This window comes from Fundulus heteroclitus, chromosome 14 (genome assembly GCF_011125445.2).
Source record: "Fundulus heteroclitus isolate FHET01 chromosome 14, MU-UCD_Fhet_4.1, whole genome shotgun sequence".
In the NCBI taxonomy this organism is placed as follows: domain Eukaryota; kingdom Metazoa; phylum Chordata; class Actinopteri; order Cyprinodontiformes; family Fundulidae; genus Fundulus; species Fundulus heteroclitus.
In genome coordinates, this window is record NC_046374.1 from 1,117,559 (window position 1) to 1,133,031 (window position 15,473).

The 15,473-nt window shown below is 40.4% G+C and overlaps 2 protein-coding genes across 2 annotated transcripts; both read right to left on the reverse strand.

Annotated features, from left to right (window-relative positions):
* Positions 1 to 1,732: 1,732 nt before the first annotated feature.
* LOC118565604 (neurofilament heavy polypeptide-like) lies at positions 1,733 to 9,336 on the reverse strand. The gene is made up of 13 exons (XM_036146004.1): positions 9,259 to 9,336; positions 8,017 to 8,065; positions 7,859 to 7,923; positions 7,611 to 7,757; positions 7,382 to 7,471; positions 7,207 to 7,290; positions 6,452 to 6,619; positions 4,799 to 4,868; positions 4,577 to 4,617; positions 4,418 to 4,504; positions 2,118 to 2,199; positions 1,985 to 2,028; positions 1,733 to 1,853 (listed from the first exon to the last, which is right to left on the reverse strand). Exons 4-13 carry the CDS (start codon positions 7,614 to 7,616, stop codon positions 1,812 to 1,814), a joined length of 714 nt encoding a protein of 237 aa, XP_036001897.1. The 5' UTR covers positions 7,617 to 7,757; positions 7,859 to 7,923; positions 8,017 to 8,065; positions 9,259 to 9,336; the 3' UTR covers positions 1,733 to 1,811.
* A 485-nt stretch (positions 9,337 to 9,821) lies between these two features.
* On the reverse strand, positions 9,822 to 14,485 carry LOC118556532. Its single transcript, XM_036146963.1, has 8 exons — positions 14,463 to 14,485; positions 11,574 to 11,781; positions 11,250 to 11,452; positions 11,066 to 11,156; positions 10,934 to 10,986; positions 10,427 to 10,508; positions 10,235 to 10,320; positions 9,822 to 10,133 (listed from the first exon to the last, which is right to left on the reverse strand). Exons 2-8 carry the CDS (start codon positions 11,770 to 11,772, stop codon positions 9,822 to 9,824), a joined length of 1,026 nt encoding a protein of 341 aa, XP_036002856.1. The 5' UTR covers positions 11,773 to 11,781; positions 14,463 to 14,485.
* Between the last annotated feature and the right edge of the window lie 988 nt (positions 14,486 to 15,473).

The following is a 15,473-nucleotide window of genomic DNA, read 5'->3' on the forward strand; positions in this document are numbered from 1 at the left end:
TGCGTTCTTTGTGGTTAGCAGGTGTTGTCACCTTGGAAGCCATTTTTACCCAGTTCTTCGTTATCAGATCTTACAAACTGTTTTTTTTTTTATTCAACAAGTCTGGTAGTAATCTGGCCTGGGCAAGTCAGTGTTCCAAAACAATATTCATCACAGCTAATTTCAACAGCATCACTGATCGTGTAACTTTCCCAGAGGAACTCAAACAGCTCGGACTCTGGACTTCGCCTCCATCCCTCCAGACTCTTGGACCCTGACTTCTGGTTCCATTTCCTCTTGAGATGCGTCTGACGTGCTTTCTGTTTTAGGAGTGGCGCTTGACAGAACGAACGTTTAACGTTTTCATTTTCTGTCGCATTTTTTCCGTTGACTCAACTCTATGGCGATCATGTCAGGAGTCAAATGCATGTTGGGATTTTCAATCAGTTTCACAGCTGAACCAGGGTGAAGGGGGGAAAAATCCAAAACATTACTGCAAATGTCTAAAACACCAACCACTACTGGATGCGTTTCAGTCCTTAAAAGATCTTACAGAAAGTTGTCCCACCTGTTTTCCCTGAGCTTTTTAGGTTGTATCGACTGACTATGGATCTAATTGGCCATAAATGATGTATTATTAAAAATTGTGTATTGAGATTCACTTGTAATAATCATTATTATTTTACAGATAATAAATCATGATGAGCCACTCATCCTATGATGTAATTATCGGATTTTGCTATAAGGATAGTTTTTATTGGCCTTTCTTCACAGGGAACCCATTCAGAACTTAAGCACAAATACATAATCATTATATTATACTCAGTTATATTATAGACAAAACCTTCAAAAACCTTTAAGAATATGTAAAGATATATGAAGAATCCTAAATAAAAATAATGGAAGAGAGTTGGTTTTAGAAATCCTTTATCCCATTTATTATTTAAACCTTTTTAATTTTCACAAAAAGATTATGCGTGTCATGTCAAAGTCATAAAGCGTGCAGCAACACAACAGGGCAAAATATGGAACAGTAGGAATAATTTTACAAGACATTATACAACCTTTACCACAGGAAAAAAAAGCTATAAAAAGTTGTAACATTCACAATGTCCTAAACATTAACATAAAGTAATGTTCTTCACTGTGTGCCCTGACGTTCCTACAGGCTTCTGATTCTGTACAAAAACCAAAAGGTATAAACCAAAATAAACGAAATCAAAAGTCGTAAAAAGCATTCTCACTTATCAACACAGTGAGGTACTAATGATCAAACAATCTGTCCAGAAACATTGTGTTTCAGATGAGAACACACCCACATTCTGTGGTTTCTTTTTCAATGGAAACAGAAACTTAAATGCTGTGGAGCTGCATATTGTTTACATTAAATAATGAGGAATCGCACGGAAAGCCGTTTTCCTCTGTGGTCTGACACGCCTACACACCAACCGGTCTGGTTGCAACTTTCCAGCTCACACTGGGAGTTTGCACGAAGGGAGCTTGGGAATAACTGCTGGTTTCGGTTGATAAATGGATGTTTTTCAAAGCACTCATGACTACATATGCGCTTAGACTTAGTTCAATATTACAGTATTCCATTTTAAATTTTTACTCCTCACTGATTGGCACCTTCTGTGGCTTTTTACACTCTTCCTAAACACTATAATTACCAAAGAATATTGTTTGGGTTTGACTTCTGATGTCAGAACTCCCTGTGTAAACACTGTGTGAAATCAAGTTGTGGCAAAAAAAAAAAAAAAAAAAAAAATCCTTAAAACAATGCTTGCAGACATTTCTCCTTTTTCTGACCTTCTTATTTGGGCACCTTGTGCCTAGTAGGTCTTGGCTGAGAACATCCGCGCCAGATCCTTCACCTGAAACCCATCAAACAATAAGCCAACCTTCTGGTGCCACCGTAAACTAATTGTTCCCATGCCAGGTGTACTATAGAAAGGGTGCAACAGAGTGTAAAGAGCAGTTTAAGTGGGCAGAAGTGATGTCTCACCTTTGGACCAGCGCAGAAACCTGCCAGCTCAGACGCTTCACCTGCTGTAGCCAAAAGGCAGTACATTACAGGAAGAAACCTCAGAGTAGTGACAATGTTAAAGGCGTATGATTATTCAGCAGAATTTACACACAGGGTGTGTGGTCCTGATGCTTGGTGGCCTTTGATGAAGCAGTTTTCATTGTGGTAGGAGTACTTGTTGGGTCTGGTAACTTCTGTTAGGGAAAAAAAAAAACAGCGGTTAACAGATTAGAGTCAGCTAAGCAATGATAGGAAACATAATTTGCTTAACAGATATATAGCTTTTATCTTTTTTTAACATCTTGTCATGTTAAACCCACAAGCCTTGGTATATTTTACTGGGATTCTGTGTAGCATACCAACACAAAAAACAGATAAATGTATAGCGGAAGAGTGGAGATGAGTGATTTTACTTTAAAAATGTTAAGTGTACGTTTGTATTCAGGAACACAGAGTTAATACTTTGTAGAAGCAGCTTTTGTCATATAGAGCAGTGAGCCTCTGGCTCAGTCTATTGGAGCCTTAGAGAGCGGAGACATAGAAATAATTTCTGAGATACAGTCATCAAGGGTAAGAAAACACCACAAAGGTTCATAAAGGATTTTGAGACTAACAAATAAGTTGAAGGAGCAGTTTCTGGTGGAGAAAGGTGACGTTTGATTGATTGAATTTCCGAGTTGAATTGTCAATGAAATGAGAGCTTCATATAGCAGAATGAAGCTCTATGGTATCTTTTTTTTTTACTTTATCACATCATATGTGTAACCCAGAGTTTTTATTTCGAATTGTGACTTTTAGAACAGCCTACCAAGTCAGTAAGATTGCATATTTCGAGCTGAATATCCTTCCCTTTGTCTTTTAGTTAGGCTCAGCCATCCACAAGTGGAGAAGAGAAGCGGAGAGCCCACAGGCAGGGAGTGAGAGAGAGGGCTACTGGAGATGCTGGTGATGATGCTGGGAGAGACGGAAGCCGCTCACCACATCATGCAAGATGGAGAACTGAAACAGAAAGTAGAACACTGCCTGGAAGTGTAGAGGGTGTGACGTGGGCCTCTGTCTGGAGCTGGACAGAAACTGCTACTGGCCGTACCACCAAAACTGAGAGGTTGATGGACTGTAACTGTTGTAAATATTTTCAATACCATCTAAATATCTAATTCAGAAGGCAAAAGCATTTCGTTGTGTGCATCTATAGTATTTTCTTTACCACTAAACCTCTAAAAACTATTTGCAATCTTTGTTTTTCTTCATTTTAACCTGATAAAACTCTCTATAAATAGAATTTTTATTGTAATAAAAAAACGGTAGATCTTAAAACTTTCAGTTGTTATAGAGAAATAGGCAAAATTATTTACTCATAGGTCCATACGCCATTTAATGGCCTTTATACAGTCAAAATAAGCCAAATTATCCAGGCAGAGGTTTTGAGGCTTAGGCCTTAGAAGTTTCCCTGCAGCATTGCCCGCTATTTAGCTCCATCCATCAACCCTGATCAGCTTCCCAGTCCCTGCTAAAGTGAACCATATCCACATCATTATGCTGCTACCGCTATGTTTCAAGAGTCAAGACTCGAGAATCTTTACTGCCATTATGTGCTACCATAATGAATTTTTGATGATGCGTTACAGAATGCACACAAATAAGGCATATTATTCAGACCCAACAAGACAATCTTCTGAAATCAGTTGATTTCACTGACCAACAAGACTCCCTGAGAAGCTTAAAGCGTGGAAATAGTCATTTGCCTCTAGTAGACACATTTTTGAGTCAAAAAGTCGGATAGCGGTTCCTATACTGACGACAAAGATTACTGTGCAGTTGCCCTCGTGTGTCACACGAACGCTCTGCCGTTTGATACACTCATGCACATAGTAAACTACTGTGCAATAAATTTAGGTCTTCAGGTTACAGGACTGCAGTTTGCACGGATGTCTAAACACACATTCCCTGATAAACTGAAGTGTGCAAATAGACATTTGCATTTGAGAGACAGTTTAAATAAATCTCATGGATGTAAAACCTGCAGAACCAGTATTATGTTTGCCAACGTGCAAGAGACTATGAACTGGGTTGGTGGTTCATTGATTCTCAGCAGGCGGCGACAAAGAAGAAAGAGAAATCAGTGCTGTACCTGTGCTGGTTTTACTCCGCCATGTTCCTCCTCCTTTAGTTGAACAATGGTTTCCTGGGGTTTGGTTTGTAGAAATCTTTCAGCCCTAAATTTTAACTATAAGATTTTAAGCATCTAAGTAAATACGGCGAAGAATGACGGAGCAAAAAATTCCCACAGCTACATCATAAGAAATGCAAACTACAAAGCAGGAACAAATAAGAGAAAGATACATTCTGGGGTAATAGTAGTATATAGTAAATAATAGTAAATATACATTATATATTATATACACCAAACACCTGTGATGGTCGGCGCTCTTGTCCGCGTTTCGGCTGCGGTCGTGCGGCTGTTTCCTGAACCGCAAACATCTGAGCCAGTTCCTTCACCTGGAAAACATTTCCACATGGAGTAAAACACGGGTTCCCTCTGCAGGACACTCAACTAAGAACCTGTCGTACCTTTCTGCTCGTAGAGACGTCAGGCTGGGCTGCTTCAATCACTACAGATAACGGCAACAATGACAGCATCATTTTCTTGATCGTTTAGATCAGGAGTCCTCGATTCCGGTCCTCGAGGTCCAGTCTCAGGGGCACATCTAAAAGTTCCAGGACGCCGGACGTCGAGGACCGGAATTGAGGACACCTGGTTTAGATGATGTGATGAACGACGCTGGTACGCACTCGATAGGTCCTCCTTCTGTGACCGTTTTGCTGCTGTTGGTGTTGGCTCAGGTGCCATATCTGTAGCATTCTGTCATAAATAAAAGAAAAAGGTTTATATTGGTAAATTAGCCGCTACTCTGTCGCCACTTAGGTCCTTCACAAAACCAACACACCATGACACCAAACCAGAGCTCAGCCTGGACCTGAGAACGATGAGCTCTGGTTTATCGAGCACAATCCTTCACATCAAACTCGTGCAAACAGTAAAAAGATGATCAGATCACATGAGTGGAGTTTGATGAAAGCAGCGAAGTCGTCGATACACAGAAAAACTAGGACTGATATTAGTGTTAATGAGCTTTAGGGCGCCATGAATTACCACACCTATGTTTTCTGATGATGCACCAGTCACATAACCTGAGCCTAGCCATATGGATTTCTCTCCGCCTAGCTCCACTCATCCATCTGGAACAGATCCATAGGAATGGCGTTTCAGAAGGCTGGGCCTTATCAAAAATCCTTGCATATGATTGGATAAGCCACTTGTCTGTCATCTTTATCGACGTGCTAATTCAACCACTCACACCGAAGCTAACCCGTGACGCTGATTAGAGTTACGCAGGAAAAAACAAAACTTGCCAAATCCGGTCGGGAGAAGGGCGAAAACATGGTTTCCACCAACAAAAGCCTTCAGAGCCGTTCTCTGATGTTCTTTTAATGAAACAATATTAGGTAGATTGGACAACACGGAAGAAATAGCAGCATCAATGCTAACGCTTGCTTCCTCGACGAGCCGCCATTGCTATCTGAATCAAAACAGTCTCACGGTCGCTTCTCCACTACGTCACATTTATGAAACTCCAGCCCTGCGTCCTGATTGGCTAGACAATAAAATTGTTTGGAGAAATCACTCTCTATGGGAGAGGTCCCAGATGGATGTGAGTGGAGCTAGGCGGAGCTAGGTGGGACGAAATTCAGCTGGCTAGGGTCAGGTTACCAGTCACATGCTCAACAATCAGAATCAGCAGATTATCCCGCTTGGCAATAAATAATCAACTAAAACCTTCAAGGTCCTTTGGTGATGCATCAATAACCCACTCTTTGATGTGATCATTTTTGTCAATGGGGGGTGGGGGGGTGGCTTGATCCTCCCTAAACTGCATCATGACAGACTAGGCCATTATTAAACATGTTGCTCTAACTGATCTTTGTAGCCTAGGCTGTAGGTTTAGGCCAGCTGTGTTGTTGAAAGGTGAACCTCCACCCCAGTCTCAGTTCCTATGGAGCATCTAATCTATTTTCTACAGCAATTCCCCCGTATTCAGCTCCATCCATCTTCTAGTCAACTCAGACCAGTTTCCCTGTCCCTGCTGAAGAAAAGCTCCACCCCTACAAGAAGATGGAGCAAACGTCATTGCGCATTACATACACAGAGGTTGTTCAATTTGCTAAAAAAATTCATTATTTGTTTACTACTTTTAATGCTGGAAAAAGGTTTACGATCAGTAGAAGAAAACAATTCTTAGTTCCCCAAAGAAGTTCACTTTTCTGGGGAACCTATAAAGCTCAATAAAATCCATGAAAACAATTTTGGGGCATTTCTGACTTTACAGATAAGAGACTATTGTTTTTTATTGGACATAAAACAAAAAAGAAACACAAATACTGAACCTGCGCCACTTCCTCTTCCTTGCTGTCCTTCTTGGACTCAAATATTGCTCCATCGGTGGCTGAAGATTTTTCAGCTTTCTCTGGCGTTCTGTTTAATAAAATTAAGCCTTTCCTCCTAGGTTGGACAGGAGGTCCAGCTGTTGGATGTTTGCTGACTGATTTGTATTTCTGAAAAAAGACATATCAATAGATTAATTAATATTTTTTTTATGAGGAAATTTTGAATATACTTTAGCAGTCTGTTAGGAAGTAAAGCTCAGAACTTTGAAAATAGCAGGTTTTGTTTTTGTACACTCAGGTGCATTTAGGGACACTGCATGATGTTTTCTAACTTTAAACATGAACAATGAACAAGTTCACTATAAAACCAAAAAAAATCTTAAATAAATGCTTTAACCTGTTTCCTGCTCTGACGGGAAACTTTTAGCTGCTCAACAGTAATTTAAACCCACATTATTTTTAATGAAACTGTTAAAGTAGTCTCTTCAGTAGAAAAGACATCTGTAAATTATTAGAACTCAAAAACACATAATAAATAGGACATTGCAGGTTTGTCCTGTTAAAAATTAGAAGAAAATAAGTTTTCTTAAAACTGGACATAGCTACATGACAATAAAATTAACACCAGACCATCTCTAGCATTTTACTTTTCTTCTACACATGCTGAACTAGAACAGGCCTCTACATGGGGACATTAATATTGGTTTTAACACAATATCTATTCATTTAAGGCAACAGAGGTACGCCACATATACCTGCTCCTTCCTGTCTTCCAACTTTGGTTGGACTCCGGTTTCCCGGGCCGGGATGGTGGTACGTCTTTGAGCGAGAAGCTTCCCCTGAAACATTCAACCCATTCAAATACAATCCAAGTAATAACGGGAACATAACCTTTACTGCGCTTCCTGAAACTGAACATAAACCTACAACCTGTGGGTTTTCCGGTCTGAGTTTCTCCTTGGGTACGGCTGTTTTCTCTTGGGCTGCAGGGACAGAAAACATCTGCACCAGTTCCTTCACCTGAAATAAGTAGAACACTAAGAATGAGGGCTGAGGGGACAGCTATGATGAAAGGAGCCTCACAGCTTTCAGAGCAACCAAAGAACATCATGTGTGGTGTTGATCGGTTATTCACAAGCAGGAGTATACTGCTCTGCACCTTCATTCCCTCCCTCGTCTTATTTGCTCCTTGCAGGTCATTAGGAATGTCTCGACTGCTCAGTTGCTTCACTGTGAATGAACGCGGGTTCCTCTTCGGCGGCACAACAGGAGGCGCTAGAGGACGCTCAGATGCCCGGCTGCTCGACTGAAAAGATGTCAAGTGTGTGTCATCACACAAAGATAAAGACATGGAGGTTTGCAAAGATAACATTGAGGGAAAAGACTGTGTAGAAAATGATGGTTTACCTGCTCAGCTGCTGCTACCTTTCTGTCCGTGGGTTTTTTGACGGGGTGGGGAGGGGTTGTGAAAGCTGCAGGTAAAGATGAGAGTCATTCTGATTTTTATTTTCTAGGCTGATAACTTCATTCTGGTGTTGATGATGAATGATCGTGTTCTGACATACGTGACTTGTTTGCCGGTGGTGATCTGACTCTTGCTGATGTCCCCGCATTCTGACACATAAGAAATAGGCTGTTACAACGTGCTGTGGAGGTGCGATGAAGATGTTTCAGGATGGTAGAGAAGACACGAAAAAAAAGTGTTTTGAGCAGAAAAACCCCATCCGCTGAAATAAGTGCTGATACATTCCAAGTGTTATGCACTTTTTTCAGTTTTCCCACACTAATGTGACTGTGAGCTGTAGTGTGAGCTGCTCTGAGTAAGCGGAGTGTTGTCTCGCGTGCTTTGTAGAGATCTGGCTGAATGACGGCACACTGGACTCCGGCGTGAACTGACTCGGCTTCTCCACGAGACGAGACCACGGGGACACAAGGACGAGTGGAAAACACAGAAGGTGGGAAATTATTCTATCTCTGCACAATCGATGTTGTCATCACGGACATGTTACAGCCTGATCTGCTTGTGTGAGACAATTTAGTGAGTTTTCTTTTTATTATTAAACTTTATTTTTGCCATTACCACGCTCTTTGTTTGGATCCTCCCTAAACTGCATCATGACAGACTAGGCCTTCATTAAACATGTTGCTATAAATTATCTTTTTACCCTAAGATGTAGGTTTAGGCCAGCTGTGTTGTTGAAAGGTGAACCTCCACCCCAGTCTCAGTTCCTATGGAGCATCTAATCTATATTCTACAGCAGTTTCCCTGTCCCTGCTGAAGAAAAGCTCCACCCCCTACAGGGTGATGCTGCCACGTTATGGCTTCTTGTAGCTCGATTCCAACACCGCCTTTCTTCCTCTCACTCTTCAATAAACCCAGGGTTTGTGGAGGCCAGAACTGACAGAAAAAAAGAAGTCTACTTTTCTCCTTGACTGCTCATCAACCAGTAACTTCATCTCTTTTTTACCAAATCGAAAACGCAGAGAGAGTTGGCCTCTACAAGCAGGATGCTGCTGATATCCTCCTAATGGTACCCCACAAGCAAACGTCATTGCACATTACATACGCAGAGGTTGTTCAATTTGCTGATAATTTCATTATTTGTTTACTACTTTTAATGCTGGAAAAAGGTTTACGATCAGTAGAAGAAAACAATTCTTAGTTCCCCAGAGAAGTTCACTTTTCTGGGGAACCTATAAAGCTCAATAAAATCCATGAAAACCATTTTGGGGCATTTCTGACTTTACAGATAAGAGACTATTGTTTTTCTTTGGACATAAAAGAAAAAAAAACACAAATACTGAACCTGCGCCACTTCCTCTTCCTTACTGTCCTTCTTGGACTCAAATATTGCTCCATCGGTGGCTGAAGATTTTTCAGCTTTCTCTGGCGTTCTGTTTAATAAAATTAAGTCCTTCCTCCTAGGTTGGACAGGAGGTCCAGCTATTGGATGTTTGCTGACTGATTTGTTTATCTGAAAATAGAAAGATCAATACATTAATTAATACATTTTTTATGAGGGAATTTTGAATATACTTTAGCAGTCTGTTAGGAAGTAAAGCTCAAAACTTTGAAAATAGCAGGTTTTGTTTTTGTACACTCAGGTGCATTTAGGGACACTGCATGATATTTTCTAACTTTGAACATGAACAATGAACAAGTTCACTACAAACCCAAAAAAATCTTAAATAAATGCTTTAACCTGTGACTACCCTCTACCTGAAAAATACTGTTTCTTTAAAAAGCAGTTATATGATGCTACACGAATGAAACAGCTAGTTATCAAAAACATGCACTGATTTGCTAAAATTAAAAGATAGCTTGAGAAGATTTATTTTATTGTGTCTTGTCAATTGGTTTTGGACCAAATCACTGTGACAAAGACCAAACGCAAAAATAGCGACATGTTTTTTTTACCTCACAAGCAGAATCTGATGGACTGATGTTTCTCAACTTTCCCTCTCTCTTTATTATAAATTTTTCTAAACATGTCTGAATTTCTTTCAGCAGCTGAGACTTTGGCGTTTCCTGCTCTGATGTTGACAACAGTGACTCCTTCTCCTCGTGTGGGTCAACAGGGGGAGTTGCTGGAGGGTCGGTGACAGATCTACATTGCTGCTTCGGTGGGACGACTGGTTTGTCAAATACCATAGCTGGATTCTCTTTGAGCCGACGATTTATCTATAAGTAAAAAGCAAATTGTTGCAGAAATATAGGTAGATTTGTAATTATGTTAAAAAATTGCATCAATGTGGCACACATTTCCAGCTAATTTGCTCTACCTGCAAATAAGGCGAGGAATCCTCAAACTCGTGGACGGATCTTCCATTGTAGTCATCTGGGTATCTTCGAAGAGACACCGCTGGAGCTGCAAATACAACAATAGAAGAAGAATTATGCTCCACGGCTGAAGTTGGTGATTTCTTTCCTAATTCTGCAAAGCTGTAAAAAACTGGAATATTTTTTGACCATACGTGATTTGGGCTCTTCCTTGACTGCAGGGGCTGCTGTTGCATAGTTATAACAGCTGCCAGTGTTCCAGTAGTCCTCAGAACTCTGAAGACAAAACGTACAAATATACAAAACGTTTAAAAAAACTAGTTATGTAATGACAAATGTCTAGGGGTGTGGCAATAAATCCAGCTCAGGAGATGATACACGATAATAGGTCCAACAAGCTTTTATTCGGATCCCCATTAGCTTCCACAGCAGTGGCTGCCTGGCCATGTGTAATCCTTAAAACCAGTGACTATTTCATCAACACTGTAAAAAAGCTTTGTTTTCTAACTTGATGGAAACAAAGGAAACCAAACTTATGTCTAAAAAAGAGAAAAGATCTGCAACGTACAGTATTTGCCTGACAGATGATCACTCTTCTTTGGTAGCTCGCCATATAGCTCACCAGCACTCCTAAACCCCCCAAGGAATCTGATTTTTTTTGAACAGCTAGGGAATCACAATGGTTTATGCCTCGTCTTTACCTTTAAAGGGGTGGAGCACTCCTCCGACTGATGCCACGGCTTTGACCTTGTTTCTGGAGTAAGAGCAGAAGGTGTGATGCAGAAGAAAACCTTCTGATTCAACAGAAAAATCTTATTTGGACCAAATTTTACCATGACACGTCCTCCAGTTGTTCTCCGTTTTGACTGTGGCTGCCGCTGCACGGTTGCTGAGCTTTCTCATCCTTGGTTTTTCTGGGAAATACTGTCAAGTTAAGGAGGAAAGTTTATTTTGGGTGCTTGAATTAGACATTTTCCTAACTAAACTGAGACTATTTTGCAATTATCCTTTTTATACCTCATGCTTTTTATTCAGCTTCTTCAATTCAGGAGGTTTTTTCTCATCCACTTGTGGTTTCCAGTAATTCCCCCAGGCCTTCTGCTCTTCCTTTGGAATCCTTGCTCCCTTTGGTGTGCAGCCCTTCATCCCCTGGTGGACTCTCAGCCCATGATAGCTCGTCACTTGGGTCCAGCCACAGTGGCATATCTGTAGGCTCACGTCTGAATAGGAATTTGTAATTATGTTTAAGACATATTGTTGAATGGCCTCCTCTTATTAAACATGTGCTCTTATCATTGATTAAGAAATTGTCTTAAAACACAATCAATTTGAACAGATTACCAGATTTAATAGTCGGGACGTCCAGCTTGTAGCTCATGTGAGCGGTTTTCTGTCCTGCAAAGCCCCACATGTCCTGCTGTTGGGGCTCTGCCATCCTCATACCCTTCGGCGTGCATCCGTTTCTGCCCTGGTGGACCCGCAGGCCCTGATAGGTCGTCACTTTGGACCAGCCACAGCAGTGACAAACCTGAAGACTCATTTCTGTAACCTGCATTGAGAAGATAAGCTCCAAACATAAATAATCAAGTTGTTACAACTAGGAACAGCTGCAGACGAGAACAAACACTCTGGCTTTTCAATATGACATTAATCATGAAGTCGTGAGTAGCTGTGTGGAATAATTAAAACCACATATTTCTGGTCTCTCACTTTGAAATTAGATTATATCATATTATTTGCCTATTTGGGACTCCTTAGTCTAAAAGCATTACATTATAGCGTAGACCTCCGGTCTACTAACATCTAGTATGGGTCCACCGGCTTTAACCTGTCTGTGCCTCTACTCTATTCAGCTCTGTGTGGATGTGGCCTCAAAGGATAGAGTCGTGTTGATATGTCAACACAAGTCAGATAAGCACGCAAAAAACAGTAATTACTGGCTATTTTGTGTGTCACGAAAAAGCCAACGTTCCTACAATTCAACAAACAAACTGATTCCCCGGGAAGTTAACAAATCTTCACAAGGCAGCCGATGTGTCCATCATACCATCTCGGCAACCAGTGGTGTAGCTGTATAACCACTGAAAAAGCTTTGGCATTTCCGTATAACCACCTAAAAGCATGAACATTGTCAGAATTACGCTGAATTGTTGCCAAGCTGGTAATGTCATGAAATCTTTAACTGGGGACAAAAGCAGGGCGCCTAAAAAAAACTTAAACCACTGATCGCTCGCATGTAAGCCGTTCCATGTAGCACAGCTGAGTGTGCAATCCGATAGAATACCAGCTGCCTGCTTCTGCTCTAAATAGTTCTTGCACAATTTGGAGGTGTGTTTAGGGTCATTGTAGGATGAAATTGGTTCCAATCAAGCGCTGTCCACTGGGTATGGCATGGCGTTGCAAAATGGAGTGATAGCCTTCCTTATTCAGAATCCCTTTTACCCTGTACAAATCTCCCACCTTACCAGCACCAAAGCAACCCCAGACCATCACATTACCTCCACCATGCTTAACAGATGGTGTCAGGCATTCTTCCAGCATCTTTTCATTTGTTCTGCGTCTCACAAGCGTTCTTCTTTGTGATCCAAACACCTCAAACTTGGATTCATCCGTCCACAACACTTTTTTCCAGTCTTCCTCTGTCCAATGTCTGTGTTCTTTTTGCCCATCTTAATCTTTTTCTTTTATTGGCCAGTCTCAGATATGGCTCTTTCTTTGCCACTCTGCCCTGAAGCCCAGAATCCCGCAGCCGCCTCTTCACTGTAGATGTTGACACTGGTGTTTTGCGGGTACTATTTAATGAAGATGCCAGTTGGGGACCTGTGAGGCGTCTGTTTCTCAAACTAGAGACTCTAATGTACTTATCTTCTTGCTCAGTTGTGCAACGCGGCCCCCACTTCTTTTTCTACTCTGGTTAGAGCCTGTTTGTGCTGTCCTCTGAAGGGAGTACACACCGTTGTAGGAAATCTTCAATTTCTTAGCAATTTCTCGCATGTAATAGCTTCATTTCTAAGAACAAGAATAGACTGTCGAGTTTCAGATGAAAGTTCTCTTTTTCTGGCCATTTTGAGCGTTTAATTGACCGCACAAATGTGATGGTCCAGAAACTCAATCTGCTCAAAGGAAGGTCAGTTTTGTGGCTTCTAACGAGCTAAACTGTTTTCAGATGTGTGAACATGATTGCACAAGGGTTTTCTAATCATCAATTAGCCTTCTGAGCCAATGAGCAAACACATTGTACCATTAGAACACTGGAGTGATAGTTGCTGGAAATGGGCCTCTATACACCTAGATATTGCACCAAAAACCAGACATTTGCAGCTAGAATAGTCATTTACCACATTAGCAATGTATAGCGTGTATTTCTTTAAAGTTAAGACTAGTTTAAAGTTATCTTCATTGAAAAGTACAGTGCTTTTCCTTCAAAAATAAGGACATTTCAATGTGACCCCAAACCTTTGAACGGTAGTATATATATATATATATATATATATATATATATATATATATATATATATATATATATATATATATATATATATATACGTCCTGGTTCTTTCTGCTCTCTGTTGGTTCTTCTGCTGTTCCTCATGTTGCCCTGTTTTCTCCAAGCTCTGAATATTCTGTTGCTGTGATTTGACATATTGTAAGTGTCTTTGAAATCCATTAAATCACCCAACTCCTAAATCCAATGCACTTTGGTCCATCTACTCCACGGTACATGACAATAACAGGAGATTTCCCAGGAGAATTCCCAGATTACCAAAGCAGTGTGTGATCATCCAAACAGAAAACTAGGCAAAAAATAAAAAATAGCTTCCAAAAAAGAGATTTAAAAGTGTGAGCTAAGACTAAATTATATGTTACTAAATTATAAATAGCACAAATATTATCAGTTCTGTTAACTGTGGTGAACAGGCATCATAATGCAGTGTTTGTAGAAAGGTGAAACAAAAACTAAACAGGAAGTCAAAAGTTTTGCAAGTTGCACATTGTGTGTACGCGGAAACCACATTTGATGCGGAAAAAGGAAATAAAGAAAAACAGAAGTGTGATGGCTGCAGAATCTGAAGTAGTGGGACTTACAAACAAGAGCGTATCTTTTCCTTTGCAGCAAGCGTCAGCACAGATTACAAATGCAAAGCTATTTATCCCATTAGCAGCCTCTTCCAAGTTTCACAAAAAAAAGGCTTTTAAATCATTGGGGAATAATAAGTAAAAATCACTGACACCACAACGTCTCTGTTTTACAAGTCATCAAAACAGAACGGCTGTGACCTCCAGTGAAAGTGCTCCTGATGGATGATAGATGGAGCTGTGATATGCTTTAATGACCAGATGTGAGCAGCATGGATTTGACTCAAATAAGAGGGGATAAAAACAGCACAAAACACCAATTTTACGTTCATTTCTTTACCCCAAAGATCAGATTCTAGTCAAGCTGATTGATAACCTGCTGTTAACATTTCCAGGGCTCATTATATAACTTTAAAAATGACGAACCTTGCAGAAATATCGCACCTCTTACCCCAAAAACTTCGTCGCTGAGCCGCTTCCGCCGTAACAATAAAACGTTATTTCTTCTCTGCCAGAGCGACGTGATGCTGTCTAACGGCCGCCTGTTGCGCTTTCAGTTTCATTTCTGCCCCCAAGTGTTAGTAAACCTCACCATCCGCTTTTTCCTTCCATCTGTCCTCAGAGACGAATGGTGAGGCGTTCAAAGACCCCTGAAAATGTTGGAACTTAAAACACACACACACATAGCTATATATATATATATATATATATATATATATATATATATATATATATATATATATATATATATATATATATATATATATATATATATATATATATATATAAAACTGCTCTCTCACCCACCCATTATACGCCTGAGCAGGGTGGGTGCCTCTCCATCTCCCATGCTCGGGTCTCTCTACCAGAGGCCTGGAAGCTTCAGGGTTCTTCTTGGGATCTTAGCTGTTCCTCTTATGGACTGAGAGGCCTGATGTTTCTCCAGGTATCTGTTGGAGCACACGTGTGTTGCGGAATACATTTCATGCTCGCGTAAAACAGCATTAATACTTGGATACTTTTTATTTTTTAACCCAGCTTGATTTCAATCAACAAAATCCACAGCCATAATGAGGCTAATTGTAGTAAAACTGTAAAGGCTAGCAAAAGAGGTATGTCTTTTTGTCTGATTATACTATATATACTTTATTATTATATAATGTA